General features: G+C 40.8%; 1 protein-coding gene across 1 annotated transcript in view; it reads right to left on the reverse strand.

Annotated features, from left to right (window-relative positions):
• galnt9 (polypeptide N-acetylgalactosaminyltransferase 9) overlaps window positions 1-26,492 on the reverse strand; it is a 127,290-nt gene that overhangs the window by 39,430 nt on the left and 61,368 nt on the right. Inside the window, exon 5 of the mRNA XM_067406933.1 lies at window positions 14,819-15,016. Coding sequence (XP_067263034.1) covers window positions 14,819-15,016 — 198 coding nt within the window. The remainder of the gene's footprint in view (window positions 1-14,818; window positions 15,017-26,492) is intronic.

The raw sequence follows: 26,492 nt of genomic DNA on the forward strand, positions 1-26,492 counted from the left end.
AAATTCATTCATTCAATCATTGGATGGATGGATGGATGGATGGATAGATAAAGTAGTAGCTGACTCTGAACATGGCTGGGAAAAGAAGTGCTGATGAATTAATTGCTCTCAGAGAGAGAAGTCGACTGGAAATCATTTACGAATCAGAGGCTGCAGAATCTGCCCTCTCACAGAGCATGAAGAATTTCTGTTGAGTGGGAGTGAGATGAGCCAGAAGTCATATGTAAAGTAGAAACTGTGTGTGTTTAAACAGAAATACACACCACAGAGACTGTGTGGTGAGAGTAATTGTGCATACAGTAAAAAGTGTTTATTTGTTTTTGTAAGTGAGTCTCTTTCTTCCTACTCTCCCTATATTCCCACTTGGTTTCTTACTCCTCAGTGTGTAATATTAAAACAACTCTACATATGACAGTTTGCTGAGAAGGCATTTATCCTTAGATTCCTAGGTCAGAGATATACTGAACTTATTTTAAAGATTTTTGAATTTTAAGTAAATTCCATTCTGTGAAAGATTCTGATCATCAGAAATGCCAATGATTCAGGCATAATAATAATACTTTCAAAATGAGACCCTTTTACACAATTTACTTTGATACTTTTATATAATTAATCAATTTGACAGTATGCTATGGCAGCGACGCTATGGTTTTGTGTTCTATTTCCATGTAAACGCCCTGTTCACAGTCCTGTATTTGAGTCCTTAATATGGTTACGTTCACATAGAGTTCATTTATTCAAAAATGAAAATTCTGGGTCGAAAATTATGGGTTGTTCCACACCCGTAAGACCTTCATTCATCTTCTGAACACAAATTAAAGGCATAGTTCACCCAAAAATGAAAATTTGATGTTTATCTGCTTACCCCCAGTGCATCCAAGATGTAGGTGACATTTTTTCTTCAGTCGATCACAAATTATGATTTTTAACTCTGCTCTGTCAACGGCAGTGATGTCTCGCGCATATACTTCAATGAGTGTCAGACATCACTGCCGTTGTCAGAGCGTGATCAGACATCACTAAAGGAGTCCTGAATGGAGTTGGACATAGTGGTGTATTAGAGGTAAAAAATGTTCCCTTTCAGTCGGTCACGTTCGACGTACGTCAGTAGTGACCGACGAATTGGGATATCGATTAGAGAGCCCTATCATCTTCGTGTAAACTAAAACAAGCCAATGGAATTGGCATGCGATATTTGCATAATGCGCACCGCCCCCGTCAGGTGTATATAAATAGGAAGCAGATGCAATCGCACTCTGTCTTTCGCTTCGGAGCCATTCACTGGTGTCCTGTTTAGAAGACTCCTTTCTTCGTTGTTTATTCTAAAACATTGCCTAAACAGAAGAGGATTTACAGCGAGCTTTCAGTGCTGGTGAAAGGGCACGTTCACCGAGGTCGCGAGTCTCCGAGGAGCTGAGCTATAAGCTTGAAAACTGCTGTTTTCACAGCAACACAAAGAGTATGTGCGTGTGTAGCGATTTGGGCCAGTTCCTTGGTGTGTCAGGGAGTGGTGTACCTGACACATCGCGTCGCTCCCTGGGTGCTTCAGCACGAGTGAGTTGACTTCCCCTTCTAAAAGAGCTTTACAGATGAACCCTGACAGTATGTCATTTCGTCTGTGCGTTACTGGGTGCGGTCGTTCCCTGGTCCCTGCTGATGGGCACAATCGCTGCATCTCGTGTTTGGGCGTTCAGCACGCTGAAGCAGCTTTTGTGGATGGTTCATGTTCCCACTGCGGGAACATGACCATCGTGGTGCTGAGGTCGAGGCTCTCCTTCCTGAAGTCTCAGGAAGCGGGAGTCCCCTCTCCTATGCCGCGTACGACCGTTTTTTCCGGCCCCGGGAACCGGAATGACGGTACGGCGCTGTATAGGGAGGGCGACCTGAGGATAACGGTCGAGCGGAAACGCTCCGTTTCGATTCTGCCTCGACACAGACCCTTCCTAGGTCGGTCTGCGTTCGAGGGTCGGGCATGTCAGTACAAAGTCCTACCCGACATGGTTGTAGCTCCCAGCCGGTTGGGTCTTCAGGTCAACTGGGACAAGAGCAAACTCGCCCCCGGGTAGAGGATCTCTTGTCTCGGTCTCGAGCTTCCAGTCGGTGTTGAACTGCCTGAGCTCGCTCAAGTGCAGGACAGCGGCTCCACTGAAAGATTTTCAGAGGCTCCTGGGGCATATGGCATCTGCAGCCGCGGTAACGCCACTCGGATTGCTTCATATGAGACCGCTTCAACACTGGCTCCGCGGCCGGGTCCCGAGATGGGCGTGGCAGTGCGGCACGCTCCGTGTCCCCGTGACACCGAGCTGCCGTTGCGCTCTTGTCCGGTGGTTGGACCCTTCGTTCCTGTGGGCTGGAGTACCCCTCGAACGAGTGTCCAGGCACGCTGTGGTCTCCACAGATGCCTCTGCCACGGGATGGGGGGCCACGTACAACGGGCATGCAGTGACAGGTCTTTGGACGGGGCCTCAGCTGCATTGGCATACCAATTGCCTCGAGTTGCTAGCGGTTCGTCTTGCGCTGGCCCGCTTCAAGAAGCTGTTGTCAGGCAAACACGTTCTAGTCCGCTCACACAGCACTGCGGCCGTTGCGTACACCAACCGTCAAGGTGGTCTACGCTTCCGTCGCATGTCGCAACTCGCCCGCCATCTCTTGTTGTGGAGTCAGAAGGATCTGAGGTCCCTTCGGGCCACTCGTGTCTCAGGTGTGCTCAACCGTGCAGCCGATGAGCTGTCACGGCAGCATCCACTTGCGGGCGAGTGGCGGCTCCACCCCCAGGCGGTCCAGCTGATTTGGCAGCATTTCGGCGAGGCACAGGTAGACCTGTTTGCCTCCCCGGAAACTGCCCTCTGCCAGTGGTTTTATTCCCTGACCGGCGGCACGCTCGGCACGGATGCCCTGGCACACAGCTGGCCCCCGGGTCTGCGCAAATATGCGTTTCCCCCAGTGAGCCTTCTCGCACAACTCATGTGCAAGGTCAGGGAGGACGGGGAGCAGGTTCTGTTAGTGGCTCCGTACTGGCCCACTCGGACCTGATTCTCAGACCTCATTCTCCTCGCGACAGCACCTCCCTGGCCGATTCCTCTGAGGAAAGACCCCCTGACTCAGAGACGGGGCACCCTGTGGCACCCGCGTCCCGATCTCTGGAACCTCCACGTGTGGTCCCTGGACGGGATGCGGAGGTTCTGAGTGATCTCCCGCAAGCGGTCGTAGACACCATCACTTCCGCTAGAGCTCCTTCCACTAGGAATCTCTATGCGTTGAAGTGGAACCTGTTCGTCGAATGGTGCGCCTCTCGCCTCTCGCCATGTTCGGTCGGATCCGTGCTTTCCTTTCTGCAAGATGGGTTGGAGCGAAGGCTGTCTCCCTCCACCCTCAAGGTTGCCGCTATTGCCGCACATCACCATGCAGTTGAGGGTAAGTCCCTGGGGAAACACGATCTGATCGTCAGATTCCTGAGGGGGGCCAGGAGACTCAATCCTCCTCGCCCTTCCTCCGTACCCTCTTGGGATTTGACCCTGGTTCTCACAGCTCTCCGGGGTCATCCCTTTGAACCTTTGCAATCAGTCGACCTGAAACTAATGTCTCTTAAGACGGTTCTTCTGGTTGCATTGGCTTCCCTGAAGAGGGTAGGGGATCTGCATGCATTTTCGGTCGACGAAACGTGCCTAGAATTTGGGCCCGGTGATTCTCACGTCATCCTGAGACCCCGGCCTGGATACGTGCCCAAGGTTCCTACCACTCCCTTCAGAGATCAGGTAGTGAACCTGCAAGCGCTGCCCTCGGAGGAGGCAGAACCAGCCCTAGCTTTGCTCTGTCCCGTCCGCGCTCTGCGCGTTTACGTGGATAGAACGCGAAGCTTCAGGACCTCAGATCAGCTCTTCATCTGTTACGGAGGCCAGCAGAAGGGAAAGGCTGTCTCCAAGCAGAGGATGGCCCACTGGATAGTGGATGCCATCGCCTTGGCGTACGAATCCCAGGGCGTGCCTTGCCCGCTCGGGTTGAGAGCCCACTCCACCAGAGGGGTAGCCTCTTCCTGGGCGCTGGCTCATGGCGCCTCGCTGACAGATATCTGTAGAGCTGCGGGCTGGGCGACACCAAACACGTTCGCTAGGTTTTATAGCCTACGTGTACAGCCGGTATCCTCACGTGTACTCGCATCCACTAGTCGGTAGACGTGTTGTACCCACTCTAAGTGTCGGCTTGCAATGCCATTCCCGCCACTGGCCGGATACGTGCATACTTTCACTCCAGTCGTGTTCCCTGCTTGGCGAACCCTGTCGAGTTCCTCCGCCTCCCCCTTCGGCTCGGACATTGCGGAGTGTCTGATGCCAGGCCTACATCCGTCGCTGACGCTGTCTGTTGGCTGGGGCCCATATGTCGTGACCCCTCTACGTGAGCGGTCCCATATGTGTAATTATCCACGGTTTAAAACTCCCTACGGGCCGAGTCCGTGTCTTTCCCTTAGCAGAGCCAGCTCTGCTGTCACCTGTCAGATGAGTCTCCCCCTACCAGGTGGAGCCATCCCAGGGACTCCATATGCGTACTGCCCCCCGGGCCAGTCCATGTGTGTATTCCCACGTAAACTCCTCCCCCATTGGGTAGGTAGTGGTCTCCGCAGCGTCCCTTACGGGTTCGCTTCCCAAGTGTCTAGTTTACTTAGTGGGTAGTGGTTAGACAGCAGTAGACTCTCTCGGTGTAAGCTCGCCCCCTTCACCGCCAGCCGGTGCTATGGGCGGCTGAGCTTGCGCTGGGCACTGGAAGGGGTTTCGTAACTGTGGCGCTTTAGTTGGGATCCCAATTCGTCGGTCACTACTGACGTACGTCGAACGTGACCGACTGAAAGGGAACGTCTCGGTTACGTATGTAACCCTCGTTCCCTGAAGGAGGGAACGGAGACGTACGTCCCGTCGCCACAGTTTCTGTACCCTCGCTGTAGCGCGGACACCAGTTGTCTCCTCAGCGAAAAACAGAGTGCGATTGCATCTGCTTCCTATTTATATACACCTGACGGGGGCGGTGCGCATTATGCAAATATCGCACGCCAATTCCATTGGCTTGTTTTAGTTTACACGAAGATGATAGGGCTCTCTAAGCGATATCCCAATTCGTCGGTCACTACTGACGTACGTCTCCGTTCCCTCCTTCAAGGAACGAGGGTTACATACGTAACCGAGACGATATAAATACTGTTCGGTTTCTCACACAAACCGATCGTTTCGTGTCTTAGGACATTAATGTGTCGTCACGAGCCTCAGGGTTTCATTTGGATTTGTCTAAGCAAGGTTTATTCACTCTTATAGATGAAGTTCCCATCAACCGCCATTATTTGAATGACAGACGGCAGCGGTTGCAGTTAAAAATCATCATTTGTGTTCTACTGAAGAAAAAATTTCACCTACATCTTGGATGCACTGGGGGTAAGCAGATAAACATAAAATTTTCACTTTTGGGTGAACTATCCCTTTAAGATGGCTCAGTGAGGCCTCCATTGACAGCAAGATAGTTAACAGTTTCAGATGCCCAGCAAGCTACTAAAGACATTTAAAACAGTTCATGTGACTACAGTGGTTCAAACCTAATGATATGAAGTGACGAGAATACTTTTTGTGCACCAAAAAAATAAATAAATAAAATAAAATAAAAATAACGACTATACAACAATATCTAGTGATGGGCGATTTCAAAAAACTGCTTCATGAAGCCTTGAAGCTTTATGAATCTTTTGTTTCAAATCAGTGGTTCAGAGCATGTATCGATGACAGAATTTTCAATTGCGGGTGAACTAACCCTTTAAGAGAGTGACAACTGCAGCCTATAACTGACGCTATTGTAAGTTGCTGTGCAAACGGGACATTTCCAGGCTCACACCTGTAAGTTTATGCGGTCGTCTATCCAAAAAACTGGCAGTGTGAATGTGGCCATAATTCCAAAAATGTGCATCTTGAATGCTTTGTAAGTCACTTTGAATAAAAGCATCTGAAAAATGCATAATATATAAATATAAATGCATAAATATAAGTAAAATATAATATAAACAAACAAACATATAATTGCACAACACAACACAACACAAAAAAATATTTATTTTTAGTGTTCTTGTAAGCTGAAGAGAAACCTGCATGAGGATGTAGGAGGCAAGTAGCTAAATAAAACATTTCTATTTATTTGCCTCAGTGTGTTGGAGTCATATAGTCACAAAGTACTGAGTTTTGTAAAAGTTTGCTCACCAAGTTTACTTTTCACTTGCATTTGTTCCAAAATGTTGCCTTTGTTACAAAACTTTTGGGTCAGATCTGAGGTTTGCTGCGAATACAGCAAGGGGCAAGAACAATTCTGAGCCTGTCAAATCTCTACAGACAAAAGATCTGTTGTGTTTCAGAAACTCAAGATGAGTTTGTCATTGAATGGCATTTTTGGTTCGGTGCATTGCTGGTGATTGAAATTGAATTGTTTGTTGGCGAACCACAGGTGGGCTGCTTTGAGAGGCTAATGAATGCTAGATGCACAAATATTATATAGATCACAAAGAATGAAAAACAAATCTTAGAGTGCAAGCCTTTGTGTAAACAGTGCTGTCTTAAGTCAAATGTTTCACTTATGCCAATATTATTTTTAAAGATATTGATGATTGTTTTTTTGTTTTGTTTTTTGAGAATACATCATAATTACTAAACAGATACTTTTACAAAGAGCAGATAGTTTGAAAATAAAAGTTTTAATTGCAAGAATAGTCTATGTGGTATGCGGTATGCTTTTACACAATGTTTAACACTTTATTGTTTTTTGTTTTTTTTTTTGCACTTACAGTCAAGAATAATTCACACTATAATTCACACTATAAAAATATTCACACCATTGGAATGTTTAATGTTTTATTTCCTAACAACACTGAACCACAAAGGAATTCATTTGGCCTGTTTGTCACTGATCAACAAAAAAATATTCTTTTGTCAGACAATGTCTTTACAAAGTTGTGCATCGAAGACAATGTTCCCGGTGCAATGTGCTTAAAACTCACACTTTAGAACTGGTTGTCTGTGTACAGTGCAGTCCTGTAGCTTAAAAAAAATACAGCATGGCACTGGCAACACTAAGATCATGGGTTCAAATCTCAGATACAGAGCCCCTAAAGGGACATTGTGACAGGAAAAATATGAGATGGGAGGATGTCAATGCTTTCGCGCTCTCCCGCAAATGTTTTGCATTCCCTTAAGAAATTTTGCAGAGAAACTTTGTGTTCGCTTGCAAAGAACACAAAAGTTTTGTGCACAAACACAAAGTTTCTAGGGGTAACGCAAAAGATTTGAAATATATTTTTTCCTCCCATTTCATATCTTTTCCCCACCACCATGTCCCTTTAGGGGCTCCATACTCAGGGAATGCATGAACAGGTAAAAAAGAAAAAAAAAGAAAAATGATTATATTTCTTGAATGCAATGTAGGTCACTTTGGATAATGCATCTGCCAAATGCATAAATGTAAATGTAAACTGCAATAGTCTATTGGTTTACATTTGTTCATTTGCTAATAACAAATTTCATATCTCAGCTGGTCTTTAATTTCATATTACCGAACAGAAAATATGAAACAGAAAAATAAAGCACCTTATGTTAGCTTAAAAATGTGGAAAACATGTTTGCAAGAATATTATTTGAAATTCTAAAAAAAGATCAAAAAGCTATCAGCATTAAATTATAACAGTAACACTAAAAGTAAAACTATAACTGTACAAATGGACCCATTTGTCAACATTACTGAATGCATTAATTAACACTTTAAAAGGGCCATATTATGCTCTTTTTCAAAGTCTTGATTTTGGTGTTGGATTCTAGAATAGGTTTTCATGCTTGAATGTTCATAAACCATTATTTTCACATATTTTACATTATTGCAGCACCTCTTTTACGAATACATTTCAACTGGCGCTATTCTTCCAAACATCCATTTTGTAAAGATTTGTGTCTCTAAATTTTACTATACGTTTAAAAATTTTACATTTAAGATGCTATGTGCTACATACAATAAATATATGTGTACACTTTAGTTCCCATTCAGTCGGTCACGCTCGACGTAAGTCGGACAGACCGACGAATAGGAATCTCACCACCATGTCCCAGAAAAATAAAGCACCTTATGTTAGCTTAAAAATGTGGAAAACATGTTTGCAAGAATATTATTTGAAATTCTAAAAAAAGAGCAAAAAGCTATCAGCATAAAATTATAACAGTAACACTGAAAGTAAAACTATAACTGTACAAATGGACCCATTTGTCAACATTACTGAATGCATTAATTAACACAGAGCAATACATTTTACAGTATTTATTAATCTTTGTTAATGTTAGTTAACTGTTGTTATTTCATGTAACTCAGGTTCATTAAATAATATTAACAGATACAACTTTTGATTTTTAATAATGTATTAGTAAACAGTGAAATTAAAATGAACTAAGATTACTAAATGCTTAAGTATTTTTTATTGTTAGTTCATGTTAACTAACGCTATGTATAGTGGGCGTCCATACGAGTTTTGCACAAAAGATTAACATGACGACACATGCTAGTCAATGAGTTGAATCAAATCCACAGCAACTACATAAATGTATCCTCTAACCAAAGCGGCAGGGAGCAGCAGCTCATTTGCATTTAAAGGGACATACACTAAAACGGCACGTTTTTGCTCAATAGGGGCAAATTAGACATGCTATAATAAATGATCTGTGGGGTATTTTGAGCTGAAACTTCACAGACACGTTCTGAGAACACCAGAGACTTATATTACATCTTGTAAAATGGGCATTATAGGTCCCCTTTAAAAAATATTGTTCTGTTAATCAATGCCAAAAAGTCAAATTAAGTACACTGTGATTTAATGCTCTAAAACAACAAAATATTATAATATCCATAAGAAGCATTTTTATAAGCACTTTATGTGCACAGCTTAGCCAAGGTGGTCTTCTGGACAACGTTTTTGTGGATTATCAAAAGCAGTCATGGCGTTTATCCCCTTAGAGCAATTAATTGCTTATTTACGGACATTTGAACTGGACTGTCCTTCATTTAACAGTATGAGTCATTTAAATAAACCCTGCTGCAGTGTGCTATGAGTATTGGGATCCTCAGTGCTGAATAGCCACAGGCTATCTGAGCTGCAGTGGATACACCGAGAGCTTGAGAGAAGTGGAGCTGAAATGATTTCCAATAGCGCACAACATTGACACACTGCAGACCCGCGGGCGGCCATTTTTAACCTGTCAATATCAGCACTTGAGAAAAGGGCCACATGGACAATGACTACTGCCTTTTTTCTGTAATGAGATTTTGTTCAAACATTTAACATATTTTGTACATACAACATATATACATGAGATTTTTTTTATTTATTTTTTTTTGAGTAGTGAAGTACAGTTGGATTCGGTCTTGAGAGATTAATCATATTAATCTGAATTAGTTTGGAAAGACTCACTAATCAAGACCTTAAAGCTGTAGCTCATCCAGTGGAGCATGGCGCTAGCAACACTGAGGTCATGAGTTTAATTCCCAGGGAACATACTTGCTGATAAAAAAATATATATACTTTGAAAGCATGAATGTAGAAAAAAAAAAGTGACTTTAAAAGGTGTTTTTAGTAAATAATTCGTAGGTTTATTTCATTGTATTTATAATAAATGAGAGTAAATATGACTTTAAAAGGGCCATATTATGCTCTTTTTCAAAGTCTTGATTTTGGTGTTGGATTCTAGAATAGGTTTTCATGCTTGAATGTTCATAAACCATTATTTTCACATATTTTACATTATTGCAGCACCTCTTTTACGAATACATTTCAACTGGCGCTATTCTTCCAAACATCCATTTTGTAAAGATTTGTGTCTCTAAATTTTACTATACATTTAAAAATTTTACATTTAAGATGCTATGTGCTACATACAATAAATATATGTGTACACTTTAGTTCCCATTCAGTCGGTCACGCTCGACGTAAGTCGGACAGACCGACGAATAGGAATCTCGCTAGAGAGGCCAATCTACTTCGTGTGTAACTTCAATGAGCCAATGCACATTGGCATGCAATCATATGCATCAGCTGCTCGCCTCACAGCGAGGGTATATAATGAGCAGCAGGTGCAATGCATCTTCAGCTTTTCGCTTCAGAGCCGAACCGTCTGTAACAAACAGTGGTGTCTACGAGCGAGTGTTTGTCTTCAACGAGTCAGTTTTTTTGGGGGAAATCTGCTCTTGTGTTGGTGCAGGCGGACAGCACTGCAGCGGGAACGATCTCTCTTCTTTATTTTCTCTTTTCTTTTGTTTTGCTTTTTTGAGAGAGCAAAGCCTCAGTTGTAAAAATTCGTTCTCATGGCTGGTGAACGCGCTTTTGAGCGCTTAAGAGCTGTTCTCACAGCTGGTAAGAGGGCGGCTACAAGGAGAGAGTGCACACGACAGGCTGCACTATCCCCTGTCTGTGCTGCAGCGGTCATTCCCCTGCGTGCTTCGGCACTTAAAAGAGTAGTCCCTAAAAGAGCTTACACAAGTAGATTTGTGTCTTTTAAAAAGATGACATTCTACCTGTGTGCTTCTGGTTGCAGTCGTTTCCTGTCCTCACTGACGGCCACGAACATTGTTTCACATGTCTGGGCGTGTGCTGAAGCGATGCTCGTGGGTGATTCATGTTTTCATATGTGAACATGATCACGTCGACACGCCGGTCATGACATTCTTTCTCCGGGAAAGCTTGAGTCCTCTCTGTTGTTGGACAGATGCCGCTTGTGTGTAAAAGCATAGCTGCGGGTCTGCCCAACACTTTGGGAGACCGTAGAGATCAGCGTGAGCAAAACTCTCGCTCCTCTGCGTGTCGTGTGCTGTCGAGCTGTTGGGCTGGAGCGCGGGTTGTCACGGCAACCCAGCGCTCGCTCGGCGCTCTAGATGTGCGGTTCCCTTGCCTAATCTCATTGTAGCGCCCTCTCTGGTGCACCAGAAGAAGTCTACTTTGCTGATATGGCTTGGGTGACATGAGGTTGAGGGATTCCTTCGGGGAACCAACCCCCTAGGGCCCCTCCCTCTCTAGCGCATTGCAAGCTGTGCAGTTTCTGGATTGGATTGCTGGTCCTTCTCATAGGGGAACCTAGCATTTCATTCAGAGCTCCAGCTGAGAGACAGATGTCGATTGCAGCATCGGAGAGAGTGCTGTTATGCTCTGGAAATGAGGGTGATGCTGCCCACTGTAATGGTGTGTCCTTATGCTGACTCAGATTCAGAGTTCACAGCCATGCTTTCCCGGGTATTCCGGATGTGCATGGAAAACTTGGCAGTATGGGGGTATATTGGTGCCATAAATATGGAATGCCAAAAGTGCCAAAATCTGCATAAGTTTTTCCTCTCTCACTGCCCTCTTGGATGGGGTGGCTGTACACAGACCACTCCCACCTGCATGTGAGGTCAAGGCACTCTAATGCATGAGGGTAGTTCTGAGCTGGGGTTGAGCTGCACTTGTTGACTGATCGTGATCAAGTCACAGCACAGGCCCACGGCCAGACGATGTCCACCTCAGTGGTCCAGAAGCACCCCCTGGCATACCTTGTGAGGTGCGAGAGGTTGTCAAGCTAAATGCTTTCTCAATGCTCCCATCTCATGATGTGGCCTTTTCGGTGACACTGACGAGGACTGAGCCCAGCGGTTCTCAGTTAGTAGCAGACCAAGGAGCTTCCCATGACAAACCATTGAGCTTGAGATGGGTGGGGCTGCTCTTTGCAAAACTGTTGGTCAGCACGACCTGGTCTTCAGGTTCCTTGGGGGGCGAGACGGTTAAATCCTCCTCAACCTCCCTCCATACCCTCTTGGGAGCTTGCTCTGGTGGTTAGAGCACTTCAGATTGTTCCCTTTGAGCCCTTGCAATCAGCAGACTTAAAGATTCTGTCTCTGAAGACTTTGCTGCTGGTTGCATTGGCCTCCATCAAGAGGGTAGGGGACCTGCAGTCATTTTCGGTTGACGAATCGTGCCTAGAGTTCGGGCCGGGTGACGGCCACGTGGTACTGAGACCCCGGCCTGGCTATGTGCCCAAGGTTCCTACCACTCCCTTCAGGGACCAGGTAGTGAGCCTGCAAGCGCTGCCCTCGGAGGAGGCAGACCCAGCCCTGGCTTTGCTCTGTCCAGTCCGCGCTTTGTGACTGTACATATACAGAACTCAAAGCTTCAGGACCTCAGACCAGCTCTTTGTCTGTTACGGAGGCCAGCAGAAGGGAAAGGCTGTCTCCAAGCAGAGGATGGCCTGCTGGATAGTGGACGCCACTTAACTGCCCGCTAAGTTTGCATGCTCACTCCACGAGAGGTGTAGCATCCTCCTGGGCGCTGGCTTGTGGCGCCTCTCTAACAGACATTTGTAGAACTGCGGGCTGGGCGACACCTAACACGTTCGCTAGATACTATAGCCTTCGTGTCGAGCCGGTCTCCTCCCGTGTTCTCGCCTCAGGTCAGAGGCACGGAGAGGCGCCGGCTTAGTGTCGGCTTGCTGCGCTACATGCGCTCTCTTTGCTCCAGAGAGTCCCTACGGGCAGACCCTGTTGAGTCCTCCGGTTACCCTTTGGCAGCCGACGTGGCGGAGCGCCTGGAGCCAGGCCTTTCTCCGTTGCATCCTTGAGAACCGGATTTAGGCTGGGTTCCATATGTGTGACCCTACGGGGATCCCATATGTTTTTTTCCACGGTTGCTCCTAAACGAAGCCCGTGTCTTTCCCTCTGGGAGAACCCATCTCTCATCGAGTTGGAGTCACCCCAGCTCTTCCATATGTTGTACAACCCACAAGGTTAGTCCATATGTACTTCTCCACATAACTCCTTCGGGGAAGGATATGGTTTCCACAGCGTTCCTTTTCTAACGAAAGGTTACGCTTTCCCAGTGTTATCCACTAATCTCACTGAATAGGTTTGGGAACAACAGTGATCGATCCTCTCTGTGTGTTAGCCCTGTCCCACTGTCCACAGGCAAGGGGGTTCAGGTGGCTTACAACATTTTGGTAGGGATTTGGTAGGGATTCCTATTCATCGGTTTGTCCGACGTACGTCGAACGTGACCGACTGAATAGGAACGTCTCGGTTACAAAGGTAACCCTCGTTCCCTGAAGAAGGGAACGGAGAAGTACGTCCCGTCGCCACAGTCATTGTCCTGCTGATGCTGCCGCCTGCTTGGTTCGGCTCCTCAGCGAAGATGCAACGCACCTGCTGCTCATTATATACCCGCGCTGCGAGGCGAGCAGCTGATGCATATGATTGCATGCCAATGTGCATTGGATTGTTGTAGTTATGCTCAAAGTAGATTGGCCTCTCTAGCGAGATTCCTATTCGTCGGTCTGTCCAACGTACATCTCCATTCCCTCCTTCAGGGAACGAGGGTTACCTTTGTAACCGAGACAGTATGAATAGCTATGAAAAGCTCTTAGGATATTAGGATATCATTAAAAAAAAGGGGGACTTTTCAGTAACCAATATGAGGCATCACGGGGATCAGCTCCAGTAATACTAGGCTACAGGCCTACTTTCTCTCTCCAAATAGCTATCAGTCAGAGGCATGAATAATGAATGGGATTTCTGCTGTCCTGATACTCTCACACAATAGTGACCTTGACCAGATTTCACACGAAATGAAAAAGTCCACTCTCTTCTGGCAGGGTATATCCATCGCTTTCGGGGGTTTAGAACTGAGCTGTAACAAAGCTCATTTCACCAAGTTGGTTTTAAGCATAAAATGATCTCACTGTAGAGGCTCATGATTTGAGAATTGCAGCATGGTAGGGCTTGGCAACATCAAAGTTTTGGCTTCGGTATGATACCAGTCACTGGTCCCTTGGTAGGAATATTAATCTTAAATGTATTAATACTTTGTAGTTGATAACATGTTTACACTGTCTTTTACTGACACTTAAAACATTTCTGAATTTCATTGCATTAGTGCCATCTGCAAATAAAATTATGCTATTTCTTAGAACTAATGTAGTAGTTCTGATCCACTTTTTCATTACTATTATTTTTTGTGTATTTTATTAACTACAATCATGTTCCATAAAGTTTAACAACCAGACAGTGTCTAAAATCTTCATATTGAACAACACGTGCAACAACTTGTGCATATTTCTTTAACACAAATATGCCACTTCTTTTGACATTTTGATATACGTTGCAATAACATTTATAAATTTTTAAGTGTACTTTTTGGGGCCATCATAATATTTGAACAAAAATTTCATACTTTAGAGCTTTGATTATAATTAAACTAAGTACAACTAGAGTCCAACTTACTACTTCTCGCATGATACAGTTATAATGTCAAATTTGTAAATAATGTAAATTTATATTTACATTTATACTTGGCATACACATTTGACATTGACATTCACATTTATACATTAAATTTGGCAAACGCTTTTATTGAAAGTGACTCACACTGCCTTCCCTGGGAATCAAAACATAGCCATGATCTTGGTGTAAGAACTGTTTATGATCAAATTCTGAGTTGCATCACAATTTCATCCAGGTCAGACACCAAAATATCCAAAATAATGATCTCAAACTGTGGTAAACCACGGTACTTTTTTAGTACTGGTATGCCGTGCAATACTACAGCGTTGACTGACTTTTTTTTTCTACACTCTATGAAATAACACTAACAAATGCTTCAGGGAAATGAAAACATTAATACATTTATTGCACATGCAGGAAGCTAACGCCTCCTTATCACTTCTAAAATATTCATTTCTTATATCCCTGGTCATTTATATTTCAGAGAATGTCCTCATGCATTATGGAGTGGACCACTGGATGCCCTTACCTGATGGGGGCAGTCTCATCTCCTTTGTCCAGCCAATCCTGCGGCGGGATGATATACATGCACCAGAGGCCCCAGTTGTAGCCATGAGCTGCATTAGCGTATTGCTGCACCTCAAAGGTGTTGTACTTGATATTATCTATCGCAGGGAGGATTATCCTGGTGTGATCTTCTTTCACTCTGGTGAGGATAGGCTCAGCCCTGAATAAGTGATAGAGATCACAAAGAAAGAAGAATTAGAGAGAGAGAGAGATCGGGAGTTGAGACATATTGAGCTTTTTCTTACTTCCAGTACTAATAGTGGTTGTTTTATTCCTGCTACAGAAAGAAACAGAAGTAATAGAAGTGTTAGGATGTCAAAGTAAAATGTTCATACAACATTTTCTTAAAACATTCTCCAAAACATCTATACCAGAGGCTGAAAGCAGGACTGATGGGGGAACTACATAATCTGAGAAACTGAGAAACATGCCTATAGTAATCTTCTCAGATTTCATCCATATTGTCCACACAAATCAAATTTTGAATGTCATAAGAATACCAAATGAAACCAAATATTTAATGAGATATCATTTTCATTTGCTTTTGATGAATAATTAAAGATGTCGACAAGGTGTTATATTCACGTTTTACACTGTGCCTTTTTGAATTTGTGAAAAGTTATACAATTTGTACATCACACAGTAAACATACTTGATTGTAATGCACAAATGCCTCTATAAAACTGACATTGTAAATAAAGAAAACAAATTAAATGCTACTTTCTCATTCAATTTATTCATCTAGTATACAGCTTCTGTGTTTACTTTAAAAAACCATGTGGCTATTTCCAAGAATAATCTTGGGTAGAAAATTGATTCTGTCATTTTTGGAAATAAGCTTGTATTCCATTATCGAAACCGGTGTTGGTTTAAAAGGAGAACAATCAAGCCTGACAGCGTAATCATCACATATTGACATTTTCAGCAGAAGCAAACACAAAGCTAACAAGAAAACCTGCAAAAACTTTCTGTCAGTCCCTCCCATCAATGTCCTTTTTGTACCTCGCAAACCATTTTTAGGGCCTGAGCACCGATGCAGCAAATGAATCGCTTTTTTGAGGGCCTAAACATGCTCAAAAACTCATGAAACTTTGCACACGCATCAAGTGGTGAAATTTATGTCTGTTATGGGTTTCAGAATTAGGTGTGGCAAAATGGCTTGATAGCGCCACCTACAAAATTTGTGACCCTTGCGCTATGTTTCACGTACGAGTATGAAATTTAGTACACACATGTAACAGCTCAATCCCTACAAAAAAGTCTCTTGGTACGAAATCTGAAAACCAACAGGAAGTGAGATTTTCTCTGCAGATTTTCTTTCAAGATGTACTTTAACAAACTCCTAGAGCTTTAATCGGATCAACATCATATTTGGTCAGTCTAATCTAAAAGCATTTGCGAGGTAAATTGCTCTAAACTTCACATGTTTGATAATATTCCTGGCCTGAAGACATCTACGGTCACAGAGCCACCTGTTGGCAGCATAATTGAAATGACTTTGCCATAATTCTCCGGTATTTACTCTCTTACATGCATTTCACCCACTGTTCACTGTTTTCCTAAGTCCAACGGGACTAATTGTTAATTGTCTTTGTCTTCTGAATGTGCTATTTCTTATTTTTACATCTTCATATGTCTCTTCCTTTGGTGTCCTTTTGTCCTTTTTTATTTTTGAGGTCATCCTTAAAAAGCTCAATTACATTAAGGTAATGATCAAGATGGAGACATGAGTTTTAATAGGGCTGTGAGTGGAGCTTTCAGTGAAAAAATAGCCAGCTGAGAGGCTTTTTAATGTAAGTGTCCAATTAACAAGAAAAATAAAGGGGTTTTAAAAGGGCTGCATATTGGTATCATCTGGGACAGAGGTCTTTTTATGGTTAATGGAGCAGGATTTCCATGAATAGAGGGCCAAAAGTTACATAGTGTACCTTTTGTAACATTATGAATGTCTTTATTGTCATTAATTTGACTAATTTAATGCATCCTTGCTGAATAAAAGTATTAATTTCTTTAAAAAAAAAACAAAAAAACTTAGTCACTAAAGTTTTGACTGGTAGTATATACATAGCATATAGTATATATACAACTTATACAACTTTTTGAGTTTTGAGTGTAGATAGGAAATGTCAAAATATCAAAGCAGTACCCTCCAGGCCAAGTCTGCTTCCAACCAACTATTGGGGTACAAACTGCCCTTTACATCCATGTAAACATGGTACAAACAGTCAATTTATTCTACATAATGGTAAGTAATAATAACCGATCTAAAAAACAAAAACTAAACCCTGTCAACAAAACATATTTACATATTTACACCCATACTTTAACGTTTAATATTCTACTACAGACGTCTTTATAAGACCAGATGGTTGCTCTTTCATGAAATCCTGGTCCTAAATAAGCACGACAGAACACATGTGGGGGATGCGAGGATGTACTGATACGCTAACCTTGCAAGAGAAACCATCCCTCTTGCGAATCCATCTATTCGTCTTCTCTGTCCTTGGGCCGCTGGCGTCATAACCTGGACTAGCTACATGTAAGATCCCAAAGGAGCCCAGTCTGGGCTATAAAAAACCTGTGGTGTGCAGATAAGATTCAACATGAGTCTCGAATCTATTGGTTATCCTGTCTTGTCCTAGTTAAAAACAATTCTAATCTGATCATTTGATTAGTAGAGTATCTGAGATTGTAAGAAATGGTGGAAAAATGTTTTGAGCTAAGAGCATTATGTTAAATATGCTAATGAGGAAACATAGCATACAAATTAACCAAGCACATCAGCTTTCCCTGATTTTATCATCCTATTTTATAGTCTGACGTTATCACTGAGTGCTAATATGCATACCCACTAAAAGCAAGTAGGAATATATCTGTCAAATAGTGTTATGAAAGGAAATGTTACAGCCCACATTCCGTTCACGCCAGGATGTCACAAAAGAAAAAAAACAAAACAAAAGAGAGAGGGGGAAAAAAATCTTTAAAATATGACTTTACAGTATCACAGTGCGATGACACACTCTAGAGAGCTACATAAGGCTCAACTCAAAACAAACATATCAAGTGCCACAAGAGACGGGAGGGAGTAAACAGAAGGAGAAAAATAATCATTAAAAAAAAAAAAAAAAAAAACAGAGAATATAGACAGGAATAGGAAAATGCAAAAGTCAAAAAATATGCTGCAAAGCCTCCCGTAAGATGAACATTCAATTTTAAAAACCCTGTCTTTATACAAACACAGCTGTCAGTAATTGCTAGGATTAATTACAAAAGGGACTCTCCTTAGTATACGAGACAGGGTGTGCAGAAGGGCAACAGTGATCAGTTCTTTCATTACCCACAGGATACGCTTGGATCTTTCCAAAATAGATGAAAATGCCAGACATGAAATCACAAATAATAAATAGGAAAAACTATTGAATCTTTGTTTTATTTTTAAACTTGCATTAACAGCCGTAGACTGACAACCATATATAATTAAGCAGCATTGATTCCTTCATGTACACTTTATGTATATTATGTACACTATACATAGCGTACCTGTTTGCTAAACAGAGTAATACACACCAGGCTAATGTTTATGATTGCTATCAAATGCTGTGAATGGTCTAATATTTTTTTCATAATATCACTCAGACAGAGTGATATTTTTTTTTAGCAATCGAGCTTGCCATGCTCAACTTGCAGGCTATCCAAGCTAACGAGACTGTAAATAGTTCTTTGCTCGTCTGTGCAGCCAACAACAGAACAGTTAGCATGCTTTGCTCAAACTTTTGCCATAGCCTTACAACTGTTATACCATTTTCGCATGCAAAAACAAGCTGATGGCGCCGTGGGTGAAAACGAGAAAACGATTAAGGGGCGGTAATATTATATTAATCCCCTTCATACGTCACAAGGGAAGCGGAATCTGAGCGAAATTTTCACATGCTTGCAGAGAAAGGCTTGCCGAAACAAAGTTACTGGGTTGTTCTTTTTCACGTTTTCTGGGTTGTTAGACGCACCGGGGACCCCGTTTATAGCACTTAAACACAAAAAAAGTTACATCTTCATGATATTTCCCCTTTAATGGAAATAAACAAAGAATATAAAATTATTTTTTAACATTTTAAAACAAAGAAACAATAGTAATAATAATATTTTTTCAGATCAACATTTTTAACTCAAATTGTTATGCTGATAATATCATATGTCAAGAAAAGTTCTGTATTAAATATGAAAAATGGAAAACAGAAGCATTTTTAGTCTCAAACAATCTCACCCTAAAGTATATTGTTATTGCTAACTAAAACTAAAACGATTAAAAAATTGGTTTTGGTAACAAAAATAAAGTTCAAATAAAATAAAATATGAATATTAGATGATATTTAAAAAAAAAAAAAAAAAAAAAAGTTTAAAAAAAAAAGTTTAAAAAATGTAAAGAAAGCTAATTAAAAAAGCAAAAGCTAAAAAATACAAATAAATATAATAGTAAATAACACTAAAATAACACTGGTAAATCAAATAGACTAGAACAATGCTGTGAGGAATAGATGTACAGTCTGTTCAGTGATCAAACACTGAAAATTTAGATGCAACCCGGGACCTTAAAACACTACAATCGCGCAACCCATATGTCTGTCTCTCACAGCCACATTTTCATTCATGTCAAATTAAATATGGTGCCTACCTTGACTAAAGTCCATGGGGTACATCATAAATCACTTTATACTCTTGGTGGAAACAATAAAGCTCTGTACCCCGTGCACAGTCTCGGACAATTTGCCAAGTAAACAGATCTCTATCACCAACTGTGCTTGACTTGGCATGTCATCTTATGGAGGTAAGTCCTGCTATCTTCCCTGTCTTCCTCCCTTTACAGATAGTCCAGGAACACAGTCCTTAGAGATTAGCCCTCTATTCTCCACAACTGATGAAACTCCTATGTGACATATCCAGAATTAGGAAAGTTTCTCTCATGTGCCTCTATCAGAAAATGAAATCTTGCCTCATTCACTGTGAAGATCCCATGAACTGCTTGTGTCTGCTTAGTGTGCTGGGAATAGTGCCTGGTTAAAAAGGTTAGTCTAGGGCAAAATGTTCCCCAAAGCTTTTTTTAGTCCTGTAGTAGGATGGAAGATTTAATTTTTTACATGCTGTTTTTAAGCACATTATGAATCTGTTGAGCAGCTTAGAAGCTGGGATAGATTTATCGCCTTTGGACATGTTGCAGCCTGTCACGGTAAAGCTATGTTAGCCTCATCCTGTTAAATGTTTTACTTTTTCCCCTCCTAAATATTTACGAAATGTTCCCAAGAGCAAGTCCATCATTCTCACAGTATCTGTGTGCTCACTTCACAATACCATGCTCTAAAAATACATAAGCTCAATTTAGATGGTTAACTCATTACATTTGGTTGAAAATTGGCCACTTGCAGTATCATCTATATTAATTAACTATAAACACAATGATTAATCACTTACCAAATATGATGAATGATTAATTTAATTTTCCAATAAGCCGATACAACTAATTATATATAAATTGCTTCAATGACAAGGTATATTCAAATCACATATCACTAAGTGCTGAATTCCTGGACAGAGACTAAGCCCACTATCCTGATAAATTATTTAAATGCGGATTAACAGTACACTCTAAAAAATGCTGGGTTAAAAACAACCCAAGTTGGGTTAAAAATGGACAAACCCAGCGATTGGGTTGTTTTGACCCAGCTGTTGGGTTGAATCTTTAACCCAACCTGCTGGGTAGTTTTATTTAACTCAACTGATGTTTAAAAATCACTTTATTGATCACTTAAAATGAACCCAAAATAGGTTGGAAAATAACATTTATTAATATGTTTAATTCATAATAATTAAATAATAAACATTTATTAAATTGCTTATTAATAAATTATTATTATTATTATTATTATTATATTATTAATAAATATATGATTATTATTGTTGCCTCTAGTAATTATGTGTCTGATTTTTAATTTCCAACATATTTTGCACTCATTTTAAGCCAGCCATATAGTCATTTTTAAACAATAGTTGAGTTAAATAAAACTACCCAGCACATTGGGCAAACATTTAACCCAACCGCTGGGTCAAAACAACCCAATCACTGGGTTTGTCCATATTTAACCCAACTTGGGTTATTTTTAACCCAGCATTTTTTAGAGTGTATTTCTCTACAATGCAAAATCACCAAAGACCTTGACTAATGTTTGAACATAATTTAAGTCAGAATTGCTAGTCTCATTTAGCCAGACATTAGACTATCAGGTGGTCCAAACTGAGGCTTAGTCTAGTGACTTAGTCTAGGCTGTTACTGACTATTTAAATCTTGCCGGTTTGGTGTCTCATGTTTCAAATCCAATGACACTGGTAGTGGTACCATGCAGTGGAAAAGCACCATTATAGAACGATAAAAGGATAGATAAGTGGATAGACCGATAAATAGACTGATAGACAGACAGACAGGAGGACTTTTCACACTTGAAATAGTTAACCCTGGGTCATTCTAAACCCCAGGTAAATGGTATCCTGGGTTATCTTTATTCACATTTCACAATGCTCATACTAACATCATATTCCGTGTTGCAGCTTGACATTTTTCATATCATATGCAGAAACGACTGTTTATATACAAAACAAGGAAAGTCTGTTCACTCGGCGGCCATATTTGCAATGCCTCCGGGCAGCTATTTCGGGCATCCAAGACCAAATCCTATTTAAATGGGGGAATCCTGAAATCTCAAAAATTGCTTGCTAAACTCATAATTGAATAACATATTTCAAATCACCAACAAAATCTGACAGGAACTGTCCCATAAATGTTGTTTCTTATGCTCAAATAGCATTAAAACAGCTTATTTTTTCAGGCTGGACCAGCCAATGCGCATGTGCAGTCCTAAGCTCGAGTCTCAGGTTTCTATGGTGTGATGGGAGTTTTTAATTAATCATAACTAACATTTCTTTTTCCTTGCAGGAATAACATTTATATGCTTTTGAAACCTAAATGTCCTCAAACTTTGGGCCTAAGTCAGTGTGTGTCCATGAATCACGTCCAAAAATAAGAACAGTGGCAATGAAACTTAGGGACAGCTAGACAACCATCTAAATATGTATTGAAGTACGCTTAGTAGAGTATAAATTCATAGGTGTCTGGGACACCCGGTTAAACTTAAGTCAGGTGCATAGGGGAAAATCTACCACAATGGGAACCAGTGCTTCTAAAGGCAGCTGCAGTGACACAATGCCTTTACCTATCAGCGATTGGCTTTTACTTAGAAGGTGGGACGTATTCCACCATATTGTGCATTGCAGTTTCTCCCATTCACAAGCAATAGAAGTTAACCATCTTTCTATATCGATAGTCTTTGACGTTGCATGGTGTTTCCATGACTGTCCAAAACATGAATATAAGGCACGCGCTTGGTTGTCGGTTGTTAAGCATCTAGTTGTAACATTCTAACACCACACAGTTTCACATTCTACAACTTTGGCAGAGCAAAAGTGGTGCTAACCCTGCTCCAGAACAGGGTTTCATAACCCCGGCGCTAACCTCGCATCTAAATTACAAGTGTGTAATGTTCCTTTACCTAGGGTTAAAAGCAGTGTTTAAAACGATGATACACCGGGGTTAAGCGCAGTGTGAAAAGCCCTAGACAGACAGGCAGGCCTTGGACAGTTACTAGTTGTCAAACTTTGTAGAACTTGTTTATAGTCAACACGATGAACTTCTGTGGTTAGAAATATGTTTGTTGAAAATACTTGAAAAAGTGTCTCAGGAAAGTTAGTTTATAGCATCATTTGTTAGCAGACGCAACTTTGTTTGATATTTTATAACTAATATATTGATGTTTAATATCTGATGCAATGAAATGCAGAGATTTTTTTAAGTGTGACTTCAATGTCTGAATACTTTTTGGCACTACAGTATTTGCCAAAAATACTACCAAACAAACAAACAGACCTTAACCATGCTAAAATAGTATACAGCATATTTATTATTTGGTTGTTTTAGATGGACAATATATAGGAATCAAATACAACCTGAACTAACTGGCTATGCTGAGTATGACTAGGTTTTTTTATGGGTATCATTGGTTCTGTAGTGGAGGTCTGGCAGTGAACCTTTCACTTTGAGCTTGTAGCTTCATTTTGCAAGTAGCCCTTCTGTGTTTGTACTTCCAATTGACTGACTTCAGAAATGCTCATCCCTCATACTTCATTAGCTTTAATCACTTCAAATTTTTCATCTGGAGTTCTTCATCAAGTTCCAGTAGATTAGTGTGGTAAAAGGTGAATCAACAATTATGTAAAGCGGCCCTAGAAAGTCTTCAATGGTGCATGAAAGCTAACAGAAAACCGCACAGTTCTTACAATGTCACATCAAAGGCTCTAAAAAGATACAAACAAAAGCATAATGACATTTTACCAATATCACATACAGATAATGTACATCAACGTCATATAGAAATTTTTAATTCACACTCTAGTGTTGTCAAAAGTACCAGTACTTCAGTACCAAGTCGGTACTGAAATTTTGAAAATGTGACGATACCCGCATTTCTGTAGTACTGGTAGTACCGAGGACCTGGGTATATTTGGTACCCACTGATAGAACTGTGGCAGTATTTACTTGAATAAATTAGATTACTAGTGACCTGATTATCAGAGAATTTAATAATATTCCATTAGTTATTTCACTGAACATGGAATCTCTGCTTCTTTTCTCAAATCTTCATTCATGCAGGGGATTATAAACATTTCTTTCGTTCGCATTTAGGCCTATTAGGCTATTCGCATTCTTTACTGTGGTAAAGTAAAAAAAAACACAGTAGAACAGAAACCTTTTTGCTTGCACATCAATTTCTATTTAACACAGTTTGTGCTTGTTATTATACTTTATAAGGCGCGTCAAGTTTATTTGTATATAACGCGTTTCACACACGCTGGTGATTTTTACTTTTGTTTTCTCTGGCAGCGCTAAATCAAACATTGCCTGAATGTCTTTCCCCTGCGGAGGATAAAACTAGCCCTTCAGATCTTTTACAACAAGTGTCAGTAACATCAGGAGAAAACATGAAGATATTATTAAAGAGAAATGGTTTCTTTCCTGCTCGTGTCCCACATCCCTCTCAAAGCGCAGAGCGGCAGGCTATATCAAAGACTATAAAATAACGGGACTTTGGCTATAGGACGCATCTTTGTGAGGAAAAACAAATACAAATGTTTTTTCTTATTATTTAGGTTACCATTATTTACTGATATTTATTTAATAGTTTTACAGGCTGTAGTGTGTTGTTTCACTAACTGAATAGCTAAAATATACATGCACTGCATCTGTTGAAAATATGCTGGTAAGGTAGGTTTTGAAGCTGGTATGTGTCACAGATCCCTTGTCTCCTGGACTCCTATTCCCATGATCCTCTTGTCTCCTCACCTGCACTCACTTCCCTTGTCAGCTCCCCATCAGCACTCATCATCTACACCTGGACTTTCTCATCAGCACTCCCTATTTATATGGACTCACTCCCTTCACTCCTTGTCTGTTCTTAAATGTTATACTTAGTGTTTGGATGTTGTCTCTCTTCGTTGTATTAATAAACCTGTTTAATTGTGGAAGTCCGTGAACGCCTCATCTCTTTAACACCAACACGTAACAGTATGATGGTTTGAGCTGGCTTATGCTGGTCCAGGACCAGCTTAGGACTAGCATGGACCAGCACTTGACCAGCATACACCAGCTCAAACCACACGCTTCAAATCATATTTAATGGTTTTTTGTTTTGTTTTGTTTTTTTAAATAGGCTATATAAAATAGTAAAATAGTTCCAACAGATTTTGCTGTGGTACCGAAATTGGTACCGAAAACCGTAACATTTTCATGGTATCAGTTCCGACTACTGGAATTTTGGTACCGTGACAACACTATCACACTCTTTTTTTCATGTTTCCATTAGCTTATTAAAAATTTTACACTTGATTTCTAACCTTATTTAGAACACAAATTAAGCCTACACAAATAGTATTGACCTACATAACTAGATATTTGGCTCCAGATACAAATAATTAAACCATTTAGTGAACCACAGTTTTAAAACCATTTTAAAGCTGTTAGTGGTACAGCCTAGTGGTTAAAGATTCAATCTGATAATCAATAGGTTGTGGGTTCAAACCCTGCACAATCTATAAAATCTATAAACTATCATCATGTGGCCTTGAGCAAGACACTTAGCCTGACATTGTTCATGTAATACTGTAAGTTGTTTGGGATTAAATTATCAGCTAAATGACAAATTTGAAATCATTTTTTTATCCTGAGATTCACTTCCTGAGATAATGTAAACATCTATAAAAACCAATTGAAAGGTGATTTCAATAGTGTAACTGAATGGCAAACCAAGAGGCTTTCATTGGGAGGAACAAGGTCATGAATCCTTGGAGGTTTCCTTGAAATGTTCATGTGGGCTCATGGAAAGATCAGCCCAGTGAAAGCTGTGTATTGATTAATGCTTTCATTGAGACACTGAGGTCAGAGTGAATAAAAGTCAGGCTTTAATGTGAATCCCATTAATCATTATTTTGGAAGTATGTGACACTAATTATCGAATTTATGCTTTATTGATTTTTGAGAGTGCCTTTCTAACCAATAAGCAACTATGTGGTGTATGTAAGATATTATCTTATAGCAGTGGTTCCCAAACTGGGGTACGCGTACCCCTGGGGGTACGTGAGGTGACAAGTAGTTGAGTAGTTCATTTAATTCTACCTTAAAGTAATATTAAAACCGAGCATGTATTTCTAACTGCCAAAATGCATTTAATCAAATTACCTCATCATTTGCAGTCAAAAATGAGCAGCATGCATATGATAGGTTGCATCGTAACTCTGCTGCCTTAAATCACGCTAAATTACTGTCATTCTCGACAATGCACCTTTGTAAAATGGGGATTTAGCACTTACTCGCATGAAGAAAAAATATAGTCACAGATAGTGGATTAATTTCGATTTAAGACTCAAACTTTCTCCGATACAAAAACATACCTTCTGTGAGTTCTTGTATTTAATGATGATAACGAGCGAGAATGCAATTGTTCCCAAATATTCACATAACTGCAAACGTATCATTATTATACAACAGGTCAAAAAACAAAACGTACATTCTAAACACAGTACTGTCAGTATTTACTCTATTTTGCAATGAAATAATAGTTCTAACGAAAACCACAGCAGAACTACAACACACGTCTGTGTTTCGCGAACAATTATACGGCTATGAATGAATCGTGAGAGTCAATGATTCAATGATTCATTCACAGCCACTTGCTTCGTTACTGAATGAATAACTCGATGACTCACTCATAAAAACACTGACTTGCTGCCACCTACTGGCAGTTTTAGTTTAATATTTATTTTTTTTCTTGGTTTTACCATCATTGCATATTTCTCTATTGAACATTTTTATTTAAAACATTATTTATTTTATAAAGTTATTCATAAAAGTAAAAATATGAACTGGAAAATCAATTTAGGGGGCAAATATTGTCCCTTAATGGTAAAGGTGTGACTGCAGTCGAAGTGGAAGAGAGGGGGTACGCAGAAGGATGGTAATCCCTTCAGGGGGTACTCCACGCTAA

This window comes from Chanodichthys erythropterus, chromosome 13 (genome assembly GCF_024489055.1).
Source record: "Chanodichthys erythropterus isolate Z2021 chromosome 13, ASM2448905v1, whole genome shotgun sequence".
Classification (NCBI taxonomy): domain Eukaryota; kingdom Metazoa; phylum Chordata; class Actinopteri; order Cypriniformes; family Xenocyprididae; genus Chanodichthys; species Chanodichthys erythropterus.